Raw genomic sequence first — 19,706 nt, 5'->3', positions numbered from 1 at the left:
AACTCTGAGTTCCTTGAGGGCACAGACTGAATTTATTCATTCATTCATTCATTCATTCATTCATTCATTCATTCATTCATTTATTCAGTACTTATTGAGTACCATGTACTCAGAATACCATATACTATGCTATGTGCTGGAGAGCAATGATGATAAAACACAGTCCCTTTTCATATTGAACTTACTTTGTATTGGGAGAGACAGAAATTAAAAGATAATGACAGCTCTAACTGGTTTTTCTCAGTGGTTAGAACATCGTGCCTCGGATTGAAGGGTCCCGGGTTCAGTACTGGCCAAGGGCATGTACCTTGGTTGCAGGCTCAATCCCCCGCCCCAGACGCGGCCTGTGCAGAAGACAACCAGTCAGTGTTTCTCTCACATCAATGTTTCTCTCTCTCTCAATGGAAAAAATATCCTTGGATGAAGATTAAAAAATATATATATATAATGACACAAATAAATATATATAATTAATGGCACAAATAAATAGCAACTGTCAAAACCATTAAGAAGCAAAAATCGAGTCACGCAATTGTAGGTTTGGTGCTGTCTAGCCTCATGTTTCATCTAGAAAAGGCACTTCCTTATGCTTATTGAAATGAAAGAATGAATTATGGTTCATAAGGCTTTGTCTTTTTTTCTTAGATGCTCTCTCAGCAGTTACAGCAGATAGAAACTGAGCATAATACTTTAAGAAACACTGTGGAAACAGAAAGACAGGAGTTCAAGATTCTAATGGAAAAGATGGAACTTGAAGTGGCAGAGAGAAAATTATCCTTCCATAACCTGCAGGAAGAAATGCATCATCTACTGGAACAGCTTGAGCAAGCAGGTCAAGCTCAGGCTGAACTTCAGTCCCGGTACAGTGCTTTGGAGCAGAAACACAAAACAGAAATGGAAGAAAAGACCTGCCACATTTTGAGTCTTCAAAAGGCTGAGCAGGAACTGCACTCTGCTTGTGATGCTCTAAAGGATGAAAATTCAAAGCTTCTCCAAGATAAGAGTGAGCAGGCGCTTCATTCAGCCCAGGCCATTCAGCAGCTGCAAGGTCAGTGTTTGATTCCTTTTGAAGCCCACTTGTCCAGTACTTGAGTGCTCCTACTTCAGAATTTTAGGGATCTGTTGGCACCATTTGCTCAAAACAATTGAATCAGTAGAAGGATTAAGAAAGGCATCTCTTCTGAACTCTTTATTGCGTTTCTCCTGTCTCTGACTGAAGTTATAATCTTGCTTAATACTATAATTATCATTACAGTACTAAAAACTATTGATAATGATGTGTCAGATATTTAAAAGAATGCTATGTAAAACATGACTGGGGTCTGAAGGGTTCAGAGACTAAAATGAGTAGGATTTTAATTAATTTGTGGATAATTCAAGCCAGATCTAGGTGCATAGGTAGGGAAACTGAATTGCATGGAGTCATTTTTACTTCTAAACATGAATCTGAATGCTTTTCTTATCATTGAAAACTTCTTTTTAAAGAAAACTTTTATCCTTTATGAATGTTTAAAGAAAACTTATTTTTTTAAAACATGTTATTAAAGTAATAGATGCCTCTAATTTAGTTTAATTCTAATAGATTGGCATATATGTAAAGGGAAGATTTTAGAAAGAATTAAGTTGAAGATCTGTATTGAAGAACTGACTATTAACCAGACAGCCTGGAGGTGCATACCATGGGAACAGTGAGTTATAAGCACACCATCCTTTTAAGTGGACCATGTCCATATTTAAAACTGTGTTATAAAATCTTGGGATTTATAACAACATTTAGTGAAGAGTGAAGACACTAAAAAAAACACACCCTTAAAGGCATTTTCAAAAAGGAAAGGAAAAATGATATTTTTAAAAATGCCTAGGCTTGTAGCAAGGGGCTTACTGAGGATGACTTTTAGTCCTTGAGAACATTTAAACAGTTAAAAAAATGTTGTCATAGGCAGCATTTTAATTAAGATAACTAACCTAGAGTAAACAGCATATAATGTATCCCTAGAAAATAATAACTCACTCAATTTCAGACTTGAGGCAGAGATCATTTCTATTTACTTTCTTTTCCTTAGATCAGCTTGAGCAAAAATCCAAGGAAATGAGCCAATTTCTAAATAAACCAAGCTTGCAGAATGATGAAACAGCAACTCAGACTTCTTTCCCAGATATTTATAATGAGGGTGCACAGGTAATTAAATGTACACTTCTTATGAATATGGTCTATTTGTCTTTGGGTATTCTAATGAGAATTTATTCCAGAAAGCAGTATAAGCCTTCTGTCTTTTATGCCTGATAAAATGCTTTTTTTGAAGGAATCAGGAAAGACATTAATTTAGTGTATCTGCAATGAATAATGAGGAAAAAGTGAATAACAAGCACCATGACCTCAGGAACCTTTCTGATTCTAAGGTCTTAGAAATCCGATTGGAGACGAATCATTTTTTTATCTTATAATCAGTTTTCTCAGTTGAGAAGGCAATTTTGTTTTTTGGAAGGCTGAGATTTGATCAAGTTTAGTGTATACATTTTGGCCTAACCAAATTTATAAGTTTATTATAGAAATCATAATGCTCCCATTAATTAATTAACAATTAAACATTTAATTACCAAGTGGCTATTGATTGTCCAATGTATTCTTTCTTCCTTCTGTAAAAATCTCTGGGAGGCTAGATTGTAATTACCAGAAGGCTGCTAATTGAGCATGAATATTAGAACAAGGAGAGTTAATTTGATAAAAACTTTTGCTTCCTGGTTTTTAGCGTCTAAGCTTTCCAATCTCTTCTTTCATTCTCAACTTTTTCTTTTTTTTCTTTTTTTAATATATCTTTATTGATTTCAGAGAGAGGAAAGGAGAGGGAGAGAGAGAGCTAGAAACATCAATGATGAGAGAGTCATTGATCGGCTGCAGCCCGCAACCCGGGCATGTGCCCTGACCAGGAATCGAACCCTGATCGCCTGGATCCTAGGTCGATGCTTAACCACTGAGCCACGCCCAGCCAGGCTCATTCTCAACTTTTTCTTTCAATGTTTTGTTAAGACATTTTCAACAATTCAAAAAAATTGAGAGAACATGAGTATGCCCACCATATAGATTCTATCACTAACATTTTACTATATTTGCTTTACCAAATATCCATTTATCCATCCATCAATTCATTTTAATTTTTTATACATTTCACAGTAAGTTGTGTACATTTTTCTCTAAGTATTTCAGCATGCATGTCACTGACTAGCTTTTAATGTATGTTTATAGTTCTTTGGAGGATTTACAAAATATGAAAGTACCATTCATTGAATTTTGTTAAATGCGTATACCTGTTATCCACATCCTTATCAAGATATATTATTACCATCACCCCAGATTGTATCCTCATACCCTTTTTATTTATTGGGATTACATCGGTTAATAAAATTATATGGGTTTCCACTCATACCCTTTTGTAGTCAGTCCTACCCTTCCTCTCAAGAGACAACAAGTGTTCTGTTTTTTCACCGTAGATTAATTATGCCTGTTTTACAACATCATATTAATGTAACCACACATGCGTGCTCTTTTGTGTAAAGCTTCTTTCACTTAGCATATTTTGAGATTCATCTTTATTCCATATATTATAATTTATTCTTTTATATTGCTGAAAAGTATTCCATTTTATGAACATACTGCATTTTTCTTTTGCATGATTGGGCTATAATTTCTTTGATAATTTGAAGTTTTTTGTGTTTTATTTTCATTTATCTATTGACTTATTTTCCTTTTAAACAGCTTGAATAGAGGTTTATCCTTTTTTGTTGGATTCAATCTGCTAAAATTTTGTTTTAAAATTTTATGTTTATGTTCATGAAGAATATTAGTTTGCTTGTAGTTTTCTGTAATATCTTTCTCTGGTTTTGCTATATGAATAATGCTGACCTTATAATTGACATACAGTAATATGCACACTTTAAAAATGTACAATTTGATAAATTTTGGCATATGCATTAAATCATCACCACTATCAAGAACATGAACATGTTCATTACCATGCCCCCTTTTAATTTCTTTCTCACATCTCCCCCTACCCAGGAAACCACTGATCTTCTTTCTTTCATTATAGATTAGTCTGTGTTTTTCAGGATTTTATATAAATTGTATGTACTCTTTATTTTTTTCTGGCTTCTTTTGTTCAGCATACTTATTTTGAGACTTATCCTATTATATGTGTAGCAGTAATTCATTCCTTTGTATTATAGAGGATATTGTACATACCACAATTTGTTTATCCATTTATTGTTGGACAAATTTGGGTGGTTAACAGTTTTTGGCTATTACAAATAAAGCTCCTATGAATGTTCTTTTACAAATCTTTGTTTGAACCTATGCTTTCTTTTTTTCTTTTTTTAAATATATATCTTTATTGATTTCAGAGAGAGGAAATGAGTGGGAGAGAGAGAGATAGAAACATCAATGATGTGAGAGTCATTGATCAGCTGCCTCCTGCACGCCCCCGACTGGGGATTGAGCCCGCAACCCGGGCATGTGCCCTGACCGGGAATCGAACCCCAGTTGCCTGGATCCTAGGTCAATGCTCAACCGCTGAGCCACGCCCGGCCGGGCTATGCTTTCTTTATTCTTGGTAAATGCCTAGAAGTGGAATGCCTGGATCATATGGGAGGTATTTGGGAGGTTTTAAAACACTGCTGGACTGTTTTCAAAGTGGTTGTACCATTTACATTCCCACCAGCAGTGCATGAGAGTTGCAGGGATAAACCTCTCTTGGTAATAATTATCCTTCTTTTTTGTTGGATTCAATCTGCTAAAATTTTGTTTTAAAATTTTGTGTTTATGTTCGTGAAGAATATTTGTTTGCTTGTAGTTTTCTGTAATATCTTTCTCTGGTTTTGCTATATGAATAATGCTGACCTTTTGGAATGAATTGGGAAGTATTCCTTTCTCTTTAGTTTTTTTAAAGGTTCTGTGTATACTTAATATTATTTCTTTCTTAAATTTTTTGTGAAAATTCACCAGTGAAGCCAACTAGTCCTGGAGTTTCCTTTGTGGGAGCATATTTTTGTACAAATTCTATTTGGTTAGTAGCTATGTGGCTATTCAGGTTATCCATTTGTTCTTCAGTGAGCGTTAGTGTTTTATATCTTGTAGGGAATTTGTCCATTTTATCTAAAGTCTCAAATTTATAGGCATAAAGTTATTTATAATAGTCCCTAATTATCTTTTCGATATCAGTAGAGTTTGTAGTGATGTCACCTCTCCCATTCCTGATATTGGTAATTTGTGTTTTCTTTCTTATACAGGTTAGACTACCCAGAGGTTTACCAACTTTACTCATCTCAAAAAAACAGCTTTAGTTCTATTGATTCTCTGTCATTTTCTACTTACTTTGGATTTGATTTCTTCTTAGTTTCTTAAGGTGTTATCTGAGGCCATTAGTTTGAGACCTTTCTTATTTCTAATATAGACATTTTGTACTATAATTTCCCCCCTAAAATCTGCTTTAGCAGCATCCCACATACTCTGTTGTGTTTTCATTTTCACTCAGTTCACAGTACAAATATACCTTTTGATTTCTTTTTTGCCCTCTGGGTTATTAAGTTTCCAAATATTTGTAGGCAATATGTCTAGAGGTCTTTCTGATTTTTACTTTAATTTTAGAGTACCTATTTTATATGACTTGAATGTTTTAGAATTGATTGGACTTATGGCCCAGAATATTGTCTATTTTGGTAAATGTCCCATATGTACTTGAAAATAATGTGTAGTCTGCTCTGGTTGGTTGGAGTGTTCTTTAAATGTCAATCATGTAGGTTGGTTGATAGTGTTATTCAAGTGTACTATATCCTTGCTGCTTTTTTGCCTACCTGTTCTCTCAGTTATTAAGATGAATACTGAAATCTCAGATTATAGTTGTGGATTTATCTATTTCTCTTTATAGTTCTGTCAGTGTTTGCATCATGTATTTTCAAGCTGTGTTATTGGGGATTTAAACATTTAGGATTTTTATATCTTTTTGTTTTGTTTTAAATTTTTTTTCAATTATAGTTGACATTCAATGTTAGTTTCAGGCGTATAGCATAGTAGTTAGACATTTGTATACTTTGTGAAGTGACACCCCCCTCATTAAGTCTAATACCCCTGGCACCATAGATAGTTATTACAATATTATTGACTATATTCCCTATGCTGTACTTTACATCCCTGTGACTATTTTGTAACTGCCAATTTGTACTTCTTAATCTCTCCACCTTTTCCACCCAGCCCCCCAAGCTCTCCTCCCATCAGTTTGTTCTCTGTAAATATGATTTTTATGTCTTTTTTTATTGTGACTCATTTATCATTATGAAATGACCTTCTTTATCCCTTGGTGACATTCTTTGCTCTGAGATGTACTTTTGTCTGATATTAATATAACTACTCTATTTTTCTTTTGACTAGTGTTAACATGATATATCTTGTTTACAATAGACATCCTTAACCATTCAGTCTTCTTAGAGTTAATACTGTTCAACTCCACTTAAAATGTAGAAACCTTGTAATCATAAGCCCTTGTGCTACTCTATATTATAAGTGCTGTATGTATTATATTAACAAAAGTCAGAGACCCCAGATCACACTTTTAACATTAAGACTTTTCTTCTTATCCTTGTTTGTGAGGTACTTAGTTGTGGTTTTCTTTGTAATTTTCTTCCCTAGCTTTTGTTACGTTTCTTACATGTATAGGTTTATGTTTGGGGACATTTGGGCCATTGTTTCTTCAAGTAATTTTTTGCCCATTTTGACCTTTGTCTTTTTTTGGAAGTCTCTACTAAGACTTCTTATTTTTCATTCATTAGAAGCATATTTTTCTTTATGTCCTGAGATAGTTATAATAGTATCTTTAAAATCATTGGTTGCTAGTCCCCAAATTTGCATCATTTTGTACTTGGTCTCTGTTGATTATATTTGTTTGTTCTGAGAATTGGTCACTTTTTCCTGTTTCTTTGTGTGATAAGTGATTTTGTATTGAACCCTGAATATTGTGAATGTTTTGTTCTCAAGACTCTCTTCTGTTATTTTTAAATTCTGAAGAGTTTTGATTACTTTTTATCAGCCAGTATTTTGGACTCAAACCACAAACTCTGGCCTGTGGTAGGCAGCCACTCAAAACTCGTTTGAATTATTTTTGTCTTAGCTGGACTGCTTCAAGTCAGCCCTGCAAATGCACAGTTCATTGTTCATAGTTTATGTATGGAATTTAGGGCTCCCCCTTGCTGAAATTTTTTCTGCCTGATTTCTCCCCTCACGTTCTGGCAGTTGTTTGTCCCAAAGTCTGTCTCCTCATCCTACAAGCCAGGTACACCTGTGGCTTTTCTGTGTTTTACTTGCCCTGTATAATGCAAACTGAGAACTTCCCTCAGGATAAAAGCCATAAAATCCTTAAACTCATCTCTTTTATTTAAACATGAAGTGAAGGTTTGGGGCTGAGTGAGCTCTAAAGACCCTCAAGGCTGAAAAGTTCTACAGTTTTCTGAAAAATTATATAGAATAATCCCCTTGGAAAGAAAAATATATAAAAAGACATAAAACTAAAGATGTGGCATAATTTGGTATTTGCCTGTCGTTAGGAGAAGCAAACAATACATATGCATAAATGAAACACAAGAGAAAAACAGAAACAATTATGGCTCTTCTTCCTTTCTTAGTGGTACATATTACTTTTGCCTCTGTTCTTCCTTGAGAGCTTCTCTTTCTGCTCAATCTCCTTCTAGAGAGCAGCCTTATTTTCAGGTGGCATTAATCTAATTTTGTGATGTTATTTATTTGTGGACCCAAAAATGTTCTTTCCCGAAAAGACTTGGGATTTCTGTCTTTGTAATCCAGGCTTCGGTTTTAAATTCAAAAACCAATGAACTAGAAGTTTGTAGGAAATAGTTTTTCTTTCTAGAAAAAATAGTCTTTACTGATGACTTAGGCAATGAGTAGATGCTATTTTTAAAGTATTTTCATGGCTGAACTTTTAGAACACAAAAAATGCTGGAGATTATCTGGCATTAGTTTGAGAGTTTTTCACTGGAGATCATTATAAATTTGTTGTCTTTCTACAATTTAGGTAGTCACTGAAGAGAGTATTGCCTTTTTGCAGAAGAGAGTGGCAGAGCTAGAGAATGAAAAGGGAGCCTTGCTCCTTAGTTCTATAGAGCTGGAGGAACTGAAAGCTGAGAATGGTATGTATAACTGAAAACCATAATTCTGTCTTCTTAACCTATGAGTGCCTCAACTTTTATCACGATATGTGTATAATATAGAGATTCTCTGATTGTTTGATAATAAAGATCATTTAGCTGAGTGGGTGGTTATCAAAGATAGTATTAACACACATTAGACAATTCTAACAGTACCAATGTTTATATAAGCACAACATTTTACAACATGGGCTGTAAATGCTCCAGGATGTCTCTTATTATATTCATTTTGGAATGGTCAGGGACATTTCTAGAAAGTATGGCCTAAATAAGATGATAAATTTTTAAATGGGCAAAATGAAAAAAGAAAGGAAATTCCTGGTAATAAATTTGTGAGATGAGGTAATAGAAATCAGTATAAATAAAAGTTCAAGGATAGTAACCATTTTGGGTTTTACTCATGTTATACTCAACTGAGACTTCTATACTTACCTTTCAGGCCTCAGCTTGGGTGCTATCTTTTTCAGGAAGTCAAATTTGATCCCCCAAAGTTGGGTTAAATGCAGTTTTGTGCTTTCGTACCATCCTTGCATTCCTTTAACTTTATATTAAAATAATCTGTTTATATTTTATACTACTTGCTCTTCAAATACAAAGTTAAGCTCTTTCAGGGCAGAGGCCATTTTTCCTTCTTCTTTGCTTTACCTTTACCAACAACTAGAATAGTACCTGGCAAATAAAGTGCCAAATAAAGTTTAGTTGGATTGTACTAAACTCAGCATTTTATTCTGTTGGAATGTGTGTGAACAGTTAGTAAGAATGAGACATACCTTCTTCCATTTGTTACCCATTTCATAGAGACCTTACGGTTTTAGTAGCTTGTAGTTAATAATGCTTTACTGATCTGTTTATCCGGGATTAACTGGGTGATATGCTCTGTCTTGAATGAAAATGAATACCAGGTAAAGTTTGTATCGTTTATTAAACTCTGAAGCCGGCTTTTCCAGCCTAACCATTTTACAGTTCCACTGAGCTCTAACCTGGGCATTATACCTTTATTAGACTATTCCCACCATTGCTAACACATAAGGAACACCACAAATTCAGCTCATTATTCAACCGACTCCAAGCACTTCTTTCAGACCTTATCCATGATGCTTGCTTTGCAGTTTTGCAAACAATGCCTGTCATTGTCATGTAGCTCTGTGGTTTAGAGGTGTTACATGTGTTCCATTCTCCTTGCACTTTCCTGCAGAGATCACTGCCCTTAAGGTTTTTTTTTAAATAAGTTTTTTTATTGATTTTGGGTAGAGGGAGAGAGAGATAGAAACATCAATGATGAGAGTCATTGATTGGCTGCCTCCTGCAGGTCCTCTACTGGAGCCTGGGCATGTGCCCTGACCGGGAATCACACTGTATCTCCTGGTTCACAGGTCGTAGCTCAACCACTGAGCCACGCTGGCTGGGCTGCCCTTAAGGTTTTTTGTATTAGTTTTCATGTCTGGTCTTATAGGTTACCTTTGCTTTATGTATCATGTTCTTCTCAACTCACCCTTTGCACTTTTCTACCACTGTGCCACTTCAAATAATCTTGTGAAGTGTCAGAACATATTGTATGTCTTCAATTCATTTGTTCCATGAATATTCATTCATTCAGCAAATTTTTATGGTGCCTTTCCTGTGTGCCAGGCACTGATCTAGTTGTTAAGGATACTGCTCTGAACATATTAGAAGGGAAGACAGGCCATAAACATGTATATAAATAAGAAAATTTCAGAGAGTGATAAGGATTAGGAGAAAAATAAAACAGGTTACTGCAAGTGTGCCTGTGGGAAGAGGAAAGCAGCATTCGAGTGGGCAGGGTAGGCCTTTCCGAGAACTTGAAACCTGCATGATGAAAAGGGAACAGCCATGCGAAGAGGCTGAGCAAAGAACATTCTAAGCAGAGAAAAAGCAGTGCAAATACCCTGAGGTATTAATAACCTTGTGTGTTTTTAGACAGAAAGATCAGTGACTTGGGAGTAAACATAAAATGGGCAGTGCAAGAAGAGGAGGTTGGAGAATAAGTGGGGGTCAAATCACGAGGGAGGGCCCCTGTAGGTCATCTTGGGACATTTGGATGCAGTATAAACAAAATGTTGTGTGTGTTTCCTTACTGTATCTGTCTTAGCTTCTCAGAAAGAGTGTAAGCTCCTTGGGGGCATATTAATACCCAATATTAATTATCCTCCAAGGTACTACTACCCTTCTCATATATATGCATTGTAATTGAACATGGGATAGAACTCAAAAGATTGGATTCTGATTTGAGTTCTCTGTGAACTGGCTGTAGATCATGTAATTTCTTTGTTTCCTCATATGGTCATTGAGGAGATTGGATAGCTCCCTTCTTGTGCTAAAATTTGATGTCTTTATGTACATATGTAAAAGAACATTGAAGACATTATAAGTGCTATATAAATAAGTTTATTATGAACACAGTAGGGTTACTGTGTTCTAAGGCAAATTTATTGGCCTAGAAGTCCCAAATTATGCTACAGAAATAGCTGCTTCTCGTCACATGCTCAGGTGTCCTTCTACTTTAAAGCCTCCACTATTTATTATACTTCACTCAGGTTAATTATTATGATCTAATAATAGCACTCTATCTTATATCTTCTCTTTTCTTGCCATTTGCTTTTAATAAAATAAGCCTTTTATCTCTCCCAAACTATTTTGTCTGTTTCTTTCTTCTTGATTATTTCATGGATCTCAAATAGCCTCACACACAAAATCATGCCTCTGGTTTTTTAAACACTCTACCTATAACCTCTAAGGATATTTATTTTGTGACTTTCAGAAAAACTATCTTCTCAGATTACTTTCCTGGAGGCTCAGAATAGAACTGGAGAGTCAGAAGTCAGTGAGGTAAGTGATGCATTCTTAAAATAACCAGAATGTGAACACGATCAAGAGGACTTAGCTTCAAACCTAAACATTTCTGCAGTTTTCTAATGTTAACAGAAAATTACATACTTAGAAAGTTAGATCTATTTAAGAAACTCATAATGGTTATTATTTCCCATATACTCCCATTTGTTTCTGAATATTTGGATTTTTTTATTTGTCCTGAACAAATAAAAAGATATTTGTAAACCCATTTCTCATAGTGGGTTATCATTTATCTCAAAAAAAGTTTCACAGTGAAGAAGAGATCCGATAAAATCTCTCATTTACCACTACCTCCTTATCAATTGGCACAGTTTCACTTAAGATTATATTTAAAAGGGTATTTTTGGACAGTGTTGCTTTTTATAACCTGAAAATTACTGTAATAGATGTGTGACTCCTTAATATTCTGTTGATATAAGATTACTGTTAGGTATATTGTGTTTAATTAGCAATGTTCTTCTAATCAAGAAGTCAATGATAGAGTCATAAATGGCCTTGAGTAATAATGTTCTCCAGAGAAATAGAACTAATAGGAAAATAAAAAGAGTATGTGTGTGTGTGTGTGTGTGTGTGTGTGTGTGTGTGTGTGTATAGAGAGAGATTTTAAGGAATTAGCTCACACAATTGTGGAGGCCGGCAGGCTAGAGACCCAGGGAAGAGTTCCAGTTCAAGTCCGAAGGCAACCTGCTGGCAGAATTCACTTTTTTTTGAGGAATTCCCAAATTATGCTACAGGAGACAGTCTGCTGGCAGAATTCACTAGTCTTTTTTTGTTGTTAAGGCCTTCAACTGACTGGGTGAGGTCCACCCACATTATAGTGGATAATATGCTTTACTCAGAGTCTACTGATTTAAATGTTAATCTCATTTAAAAATACCTTCACAGGAATATCTAGAATAATATTTGACTAAGTGTGGCCTAGCCAAGATGGCAATAAAATTAGGTACCACACTTAACATTCAGTGCCTTTTCAGGAGGCCATTGATGCTCTGTTCACAAAATTGTCAAAAGAAACTAATTTTGAAAATTGTAGCATTATATGAATACTGACAGTAAAAATAAATTTTATTTGGCCAGGGGTTGCTTAATGTTTTAAGACGCTTAGCAATAGAGGCTAGTTAGAACAAGATAACTTAGCTCAAAAAAGAAGAACAGATAAGAAAGATGGGAATCTGTTATTAAAAGAAAGAAAGAAGAGAGAAAGAAAGAGAGAAAGGAAGGAGGAAAGAAAGACAAAATGGAACAAATAGGGAACAATGGAAAAGAAAGATAAAAAGGCACACAGAAATTGCAAAAGAAAGGGTGAGTAAGTTAATCCCCCTGGATAAGAGAGAATGAACAGGAAAAGTTTTTCATAGAAAGTATAAGCTTAGCTAAAAGAGGCAGACTAGTCTTAGGAGAAAAAATAATGACAGTAGCTAGAAACAACTAAATTCTCTGGGTCTCTGCCCTCTCCTTGTGGGATGACATTGATTTTATTTTATTTTTTACTGGAGCCAAAAAGTTAATTAAACTCTGTAGATATAGGGAGCAGCAGACAGCATGACAGAGAGTTAGAAAAGAGGAAATAAGAATACTTAGGGTAAGAGAGGAAACAAAAAAGGAGTTAGTTATATTGAAGTCTTTGGCTGTGGTGATGCCTTGACCATATCAGGTCTTGAATGTATATAGGGATGTATAAATAGGAACGTGACATGAAGAAATTATAAAGGAACTTTTTCCCTGTCTCAAATACTGTTTCCAGTTTTGGTCTCTAGAAATGTGACTGTGAATAATACAGAGGGTGGAGAATTTTAAATGATTAAAAATAATGCTTTTGAAAACTGATGAGATAACATTTCAATAATTCTAAAATAATCAATTTTTTTTCTTAGTGGCTGAGAATGATACCAAGGTAATAGCTAATAGTCATTGAATACTTACTATGTGCCCAGCTTCTACTAGTAGGTGCCAGAACTAAGATGTGAACTTGGGCAGTCAGACTGCAGAGTTTGTACTATTGGCTACTACATTTTTTGACAATCTTCTATCAAATTGGAATTTTTTTCTGGAAGGAAAAGGTGTTATTGACAAAGGTGGAGATTTTATTATACACACTGTCCCCAAACTCATTTAACATAATACTAATTAAATTTACTATGAGATTTCACTGATTTTGTTTTCCTAAAAAACAATTATAGAAGTAATTTATATGGATTGAGAAGTTTAACACAGTGTTCTTTATAATAATAATGGTTACTGTTTTGTCAAACAAGTTCATAATTTCATACTTAAGCTCTAGCAAAACTCCTTTTTGATTATTTGATTCTGGTCATTTATCTCAGTCTACAGCAGGCCCTGAAATAATGTCGATCTTTCAGAGTTGGTTCATTATAATGTTGATGAGATGCCACAGGAACTTAACTCTTGTTCACATCAATTAATCTGTGGTAAAATTGGTTCCATTATACATAGTATTACCACAGTTCCAAGAATCTATCGACATCATGAGGACTTACTGTACTTGGTTGATAATATACCTGTGTGTTAATGGCTCATTTCAGGGGATAGTTTAGAAAAAGGAATTCTATAGCTTCCTCCTTGGTCTTGGATGAAACAAATATTTAATTCAGTTCCTGCTTCCTTTTCATTTTTAAGCAGTTCTTGGGAGAAACAAGTGCGTATTTCAATCTGAACAAATAGTTTCCCAAGTAAGGAATATCTAGAAAATAAGTTCCAGGTTTTCTTAGGTCTTATGACTATTGCTTCACCTCAGTGCAGAAATGACAGGATGTCCTCAGAGGCCCAATTTGGAAAAATACTGATTTTTAAATTATTTAGAAGTTTTATGGTAGGAAGAAGTTTTGGACTAAAGAATTTCAGGTTTTGGAAAATGTAAAAAATGCCATTTATTAGTTAGGCTATTTCTTATAAAACATTTAATTGAAGCTTTTTATTTCTTCATTATTTTAAAAACAGATCACCATGGTTGATACTACCAGGCTCAACAAGAGCAACTCTTCTGCTGAGGAAAGTGGACAAGATCTCCTAGAGAACACATTTTTTCAGAAACATAAAGAACTGTCAGTTTTATTGTTGGAAATGAAAGAAGCTCAAGAGGAGATTGCATTTCTTAAGTTACAGCTCCAGGGCAAAAGGGCTGAGGGGGACCCTGAGGTACTTGACCAGAAAGAAGTGAAACAGATAGAGAGTGAAGGAATGAAAGTATTGCTTGAAGATACAGGGCAACATTTTCCCCCAGTGTCAAATGAAGAGAGCAGTCTTCCAGCAATTGTAAAAGAAGAGCAGATGAGCACTGAACATCAAAATAGAATATCTGAGGAAATATCTTTAAATGATACTGGAATAGAATTGAAATCAACAAAACAGTATGATGTTGATAACCCCCCTTCTGCTGTACCAGGCATTTGTCAGTGTCACCAGGATGAATTGGAAACGCTAAAATGTCAAATGTTGGAGCTTGAGATTAGCTTTCAAAAAGCAGAAGAAACCTATAGGAAAAATTTAGATGAGAAAGCTAAGGAAATAAACAACCTAACTCAGTTGATTGAAGAGTTTAAGAAAAATGCTGACGACTCCAAGAGTGCACTCACTGCTTTGTCTGAAGAAAGAGACCAGCTTCTCGCTCAGGTGAAGGAACTTAGTGTAGTAACAGAACTGAGGGCTCAGGTAAAACAACTGGAAATGAACCTTGCAGAAGCAGAAAGTCAAAGAAGACTTGACTATGAAAATCAAACTCATCACAACTTGCTTGCTGAACAGATCCACAGTCTCAGCATAGAAGGCAAATCTAAAGATGTGAAAATTAAAGTTTTACAGAATGAACTGGATGGTGTACAGCTTCAGTTTTCTGAGCAGAGCACACTTATAAAAAGCCTGCAAAGCCAGCTGCAGAAGAAGGAATGTGAGGTGCTTGAGGGGGCAGAACGTCTGAGGGATATCACAAATAAGATGGAAGAACTTTCACAGGCTCTTTCACAGAAGGAACTTGAAATAACAAAAATGGATCAACTCTTATTAGAGAAAAAGAGAGATGTAGAAACCCTCCAGCAAACCATCCAGGAGAAGGATCAACAAGTGACAGAAATCAGCTTTAGTATGACTGAGAAAATGGTTCAGCTTAATGAAGAGAAGTTTTCTCTTGGGGTTGAAATTAAGGCTCTTAAAGAACAGCTGAATTTATTATCCAGAGCTGAAGAGTCAAAAAAAGAGCAAGTAGAAGAAGATAAAGAAGTTGTTTCTGGCCTTAAACAGACTTTTGATGAGTTGAGCCCAGCAGGGCTAATAAGTAAAGAAGAACTTCAACATGAATTAGATTTTATAAAGAAAGAAAGTGAGCAGAGAAAGAGAAAGCTCCAGGCAGCTCTTATTAACAGAAAGGAGCTTCTACAAAGAGTCAGTAGATTAGAAGAAGAATTGGCCAAAGTGAAAAATGAATCTAGGAAAGAGGTCCCATTCAATGAGAGTGAGGGGAAAGAAATGGAGAAAGATAAAGAAAGTAAAGAAGACTCAGGAAAATGTGTGACTTCTAAGTGCCAAGAAATAGAAATTTCTTTAAAACAGATAATATCTGAGAAAGAATTAGAACTAGAGCATTTAAGGAAGGATTTGGAAGAAAAGGCAGAAGCTGAAGAAGAGTTACAGGCTATGATCAAACAGATGAATCAGGATTTTCAAGATAAGATAAACCAAATAGATTTGCTCCAAGCAGAAATAATTGAAAACCAAGCAATTATCCAAAAGTTAACCACAGGTAACAAGGATGCAGGTGATGGAGGTTCAGCAGAACCTGTAAAAGAAACAGTGGTGAGCAGTCCACCTGGTGCAGGTGGCGGAGAACACTGGAAACCAGAACTGGAAGAAAAGATATTAGACCTTGAAAAAGAAAAGGAGCAACTTCAAAAGAAGCTACAGGAAGTGTTAACCTCTCGCAAGGTGATTCTTAAAAAGGCACAGGAGAAAGAAAGACATCTTAGGGAGGAGCTAAAGCAACAGAAGGATGACTATAATCGCTTGCAAGAACAGTTTGATGAGCAAAGCAAAGAAAATGAGAACATTGGAGACCAGCTAAAGCAACTGCAGATTCAAATCAGGGAGTCTGTAGGCAAAAAACTCCCAGGCACTGACCTGCAGGAACCAGGCTCTCCCACTCAAGGTTTAAAAGAACCTTTATTCAAAGCTATGGAGCAGCAACCTGCTGAACCTATTTTAAAGTCTGACTTGTGCCCAGACTTGCCTCATCCTGTAGATGCAAATGCTCTGCAGGGCAGTACTTCTATTGCCCAGATTGACACCCAGCTCAAAGAAATAGAGGCTGAGAAAGCGGAGTTAGAATTGAGGGTTAGTTCTATAACAAGTGAGCTTACTAAAAAATCAGAAGAAGTATTTCAATTACAGGAGCAGATAAATAAACAGAGTTTTGAAATCCAAAGTCTGAGAACATCATCTCATGAAGCTGAAGCCCATGCAGAAAGCCTTAGGCAGAAATTAGAAAGCAGTCAACTAGAAATTGCTGGATTAGAACGTTTGAGAGAATTACAGCCTGAACTAGATGAATTGCAAAAACTCATAAGCAAAAAGGAAGAAGAAGTTAGATATCTTTCTGGACAGCTTAATGAGAAAGAAGCAGCCCTAACTAAAGTACAGACAGAAATAATGGAACAAGAGGAGTTAATTAAGGCTCTGCATACACAGCTGGAAATGCAAGCCAAAGAACATGATGAAAAACTAAAGCAGTTAAAGGTGGAACTTTGTGAATTGAAGCAAAAACCAGAGGAGATTGAAGATGAAAGTAAAGCAAAACAACAAATACAGAGGAAACTGCAAGCTGCCCTCATTTCTCGAAAAGAAGTACTAAAAGAAAACAAAGGTCTCCAAGAGGAGTTGTCTTTGGCGAGAGATACCATTGCACATCTCACTAAGTCTTTGGCAGATGCGGAAAGTCAAGTTTCTGCTCAAAATCAAGAAAAAGATACATTCTTAGGAAAGTTAGCTCTTGTTCAGGAAGAAAGAGACAAACTTATTGCAGAAGTGGACAGATCTTTAATGGAAAATCAAAATCTCAGTGGTTCTTGTGAAAGTCTGAAATTAGCTTTGGAGGGTCTTACTAAAGACAAAGAAAACCTAGTGAAGGAAATTGAATCTTTGAAGTGTTCTAAGACTGCAGAAAGCACTGAGTGGCAAGAGAAACACACAGAATTACAAAAGGAATATGAAATTCTTCTGCAGTCCTATGAGAACATTAGTAATGAGGCAGAAAGGATTCAGCATGTGGTGGAAACTGTAAGGCAAGAGAAGCAAGAACTATATGGCAAGCTAAGAAGTGCGGAAGCAGACAAGAAAGAGGTGGAAAGGCAGCTGCAAGAAGCTCAACAAGAAATGGAGGAAATGAAAGAAAAGATGAGAAAGTTTGCTAAATCTAAACAGCAAAAAATCCTAGAGTTGGAAGAAGAGAATGACCGGCTTAGAGCAGAGGCACAACCTGCAGGAGATACATCTAAAGACTGTATGGAAGCACTTCTTTCTTCCAATTCCAACATGAAGGAGGAACTAGAAAGGGTCAAAACAGAGTATAAAACCCTTTCTAAGAAGTTTGAGGCTTTAATGACTGAGAAAGACTCTCTAAGTGAAGAGATTCAGGATTTAAAACATCAGATAGAAGGTAATGTACCCAAACAAGCTAGCCTAGAGGCCACTGAGAAATTTGATAACCAGATACATATCACTGAAGAAGTGAGACAGTCTGTCCCAGATGAGGTTAATGAGGAACACTCTTCAAGTATGAGCGCAAGGCCTGAATATTCAGAATCCATTCTTCCAGACACCAGTGCCAATCCTGATACAAGTGAGAAGGTCAGCTCACATGATGAAATTAATAACTACCTACAGCAAATTGATCAGTTCAAAGAAAGAATTGCTGAATTAGAGGAGGAGAAATGGAAAGAAAAGGAATTTAGCCAGACTTTAGAAAATGAGAGAAATGCTTTACTGAGTCAAATATCAGCCAAGGATGGTAAACTAAAAATGCTTCAGGAAGAAGTAACCAAAATAAACCTTTTAAATCAGCAAATCCAAGAAGAACTTGCCAGAGTTACCAAGCTCAAGGAGACAGCAGAAGAAGAGAAAGATGATTTGGAAGAGAGGCTTATGAATCAGTTAGCAGAACTTAATGGAAGCATTGGGAATTACTATCAAGATGTTACAGATGCCCAGATTAAGAATGAGCAACTAGAATCTGAAATGCAGAACCTTAAAAAGTGTATGAGTGAATTGGAAGAAGAAAAGCAGCAGTTAGTCAAGGAGAAAACTCAGGTGGAATCAGAAATCCGAAAAGAATATTTGGAGAAAATACAAGGTGCTCAGAAAGGACATAGCAATAAAAGCCATGCAAAGGAACTACAGGAACTGTTAAAAGAAAAACAACAAGAAGTAAAGCAGCTACAGAAGGACTGCATCAGGTACCAGGAGAAAATTAGTGCTCTGGAAAGAACTGTTAAGGCCCTAGAATTTGTTCAAACTGAGTCCCAAAAAGATTTGGAAATAACTAAAGAAAATCTGGCTCAAGCCAAGGAACACCGCAAGAAGGCTGAAACAGAATTAGCTAACTTCAGAGTACTGCTAGATGACACTCAAAGTGAAGCAGCAAGGGTCCTAGCAGACAATCTCAAGTTGAAAAAGGAACTTCAGTCAAATAAAGAATCAGTTAAAAGCCAAATGAAACAAAAGGATGAGGATCTTGAGCGAAGACTGGAGCAGGTAGAAGAGAAACATCTGAAAGAGAAGAAGAATATGCAAGAAAAACTGGATGCTTTGAACAGAGAAAAAGTCCATTTGGAAGAGACATTTGGAGAGATTCAGATTACTTTGAACAAGAAAGACAAGGAAGTAAAACAACTTCAGGAAAACTTGGATAGTACTGTAGCCCAGCTGGCAGCTTTCACTAAGAGCATGTCTTCCCTCCAGGATGATCGGGACAGGGTGATAGATGAAGCCAAGAAATGGGAGAGGAAGTTCGGTGATGCTATTCAAACTAAAGAAGAAGAAATTAGACTCAAAGAGGAGAATTGCAGTGTTCTAAAGGATCAACTTAGGCAGATGTCTATCCATATGGAGGAAATGAAGATCAGCATTTCTAGGTAAACGAGTAATTTTTTCCCCCCTCTTCCAAAGGTAATCAAAGGCAAAGAACGTCTATTTAATATGGAACTGTTCTTGGTTTAAATTCCCCTAGGAGATCTATTCCCTCTCATCTCCCTCCCCCAGTCCCTCCTCTCTCTCTCTCTTCTTCCCTCCCTCCCTTTCCCTTACCCTTTCCCTTTCCCTCTTCCTCTTCCTCTCCCTCTCTTTCCCCCTCTCATTTTTTTTTGCAAATGCCTTTCTGCTATAGCTGTATTAATATGAAAAATTCATACCTGCTTCTCTTCCCATCTTTCTATTGAGAGATCTAGATTTCTCCCTTTCTTTTCATATCCATTTTCACTGCTCTAGTCTGGATTTGTACCACAGTACTCCCAAATCACCTTGGCCTTCCAAATGATACTCTCTTTTCTCTTCCTCATATTCCACATCAGTTCATACTGCATATGTGTGTAGAGTCATTTTCTTCATACTCCAATTTTATATCACCTTTC

General features: G+C 35.9%; 1 protein-coding gene across 5 annotated transcripts in view; it reads left to right on the top strand.

Annotated features, from left to right (window-relative positions):
* Positions 1 to 19,706, top strand: part of GOLGB1 (golgin B1) — a 60,362-nt gene that overhangs the window by 20,872 nt on the left and 19,784 nt on the right. For all 5 annotated transcript variants that reach the window (XM_016199917.2, XM_016199919.2, XM_016199918.2 and 2 more), the window contains 5 exons: positions 646 to 1,048; positions 2,064 to 2,179; positions 8,073 to 8,187; positions 10,985 to 11,052; positions 14,035 to 19,211. In XM_016199917.2, the coding sequence (XP_016055403.2) occupies positions 646 to 1,048; positions 2,064 to 2,179; positions 8,073 to 8,187; positions 10,985 to 11,052; positions 14,035 to 19,211 (5,879 nt within the window). The remainder of the gene's footprint in view (positions 1 to 645; positions 1,049 to 2,063; positions 2,180 to 8,072; positions 8,188 to 10,984; positions 11,053 to 14,034; positions 19,212 to 19,706) is intronic.

The sequence above is a fragment of the Miniopterus natalensis genome, chromosome 6, assembly GCF_054644295.1.
Source record: "Miniopterus natalensis isolate mMinNat1 chromosome 6, mMinNat1.hap1, whole genome shotgun sequence".
Lineage (NCBI taxonomy): Eukaryota > Metazoa > Chordata > Mammalia > Chiroptera > Miniopteridae > Miniopterus > Miniopterus natalensis.
This window is presented reverse-complemented; position numbering and strand designations above follow the sequence as displayed.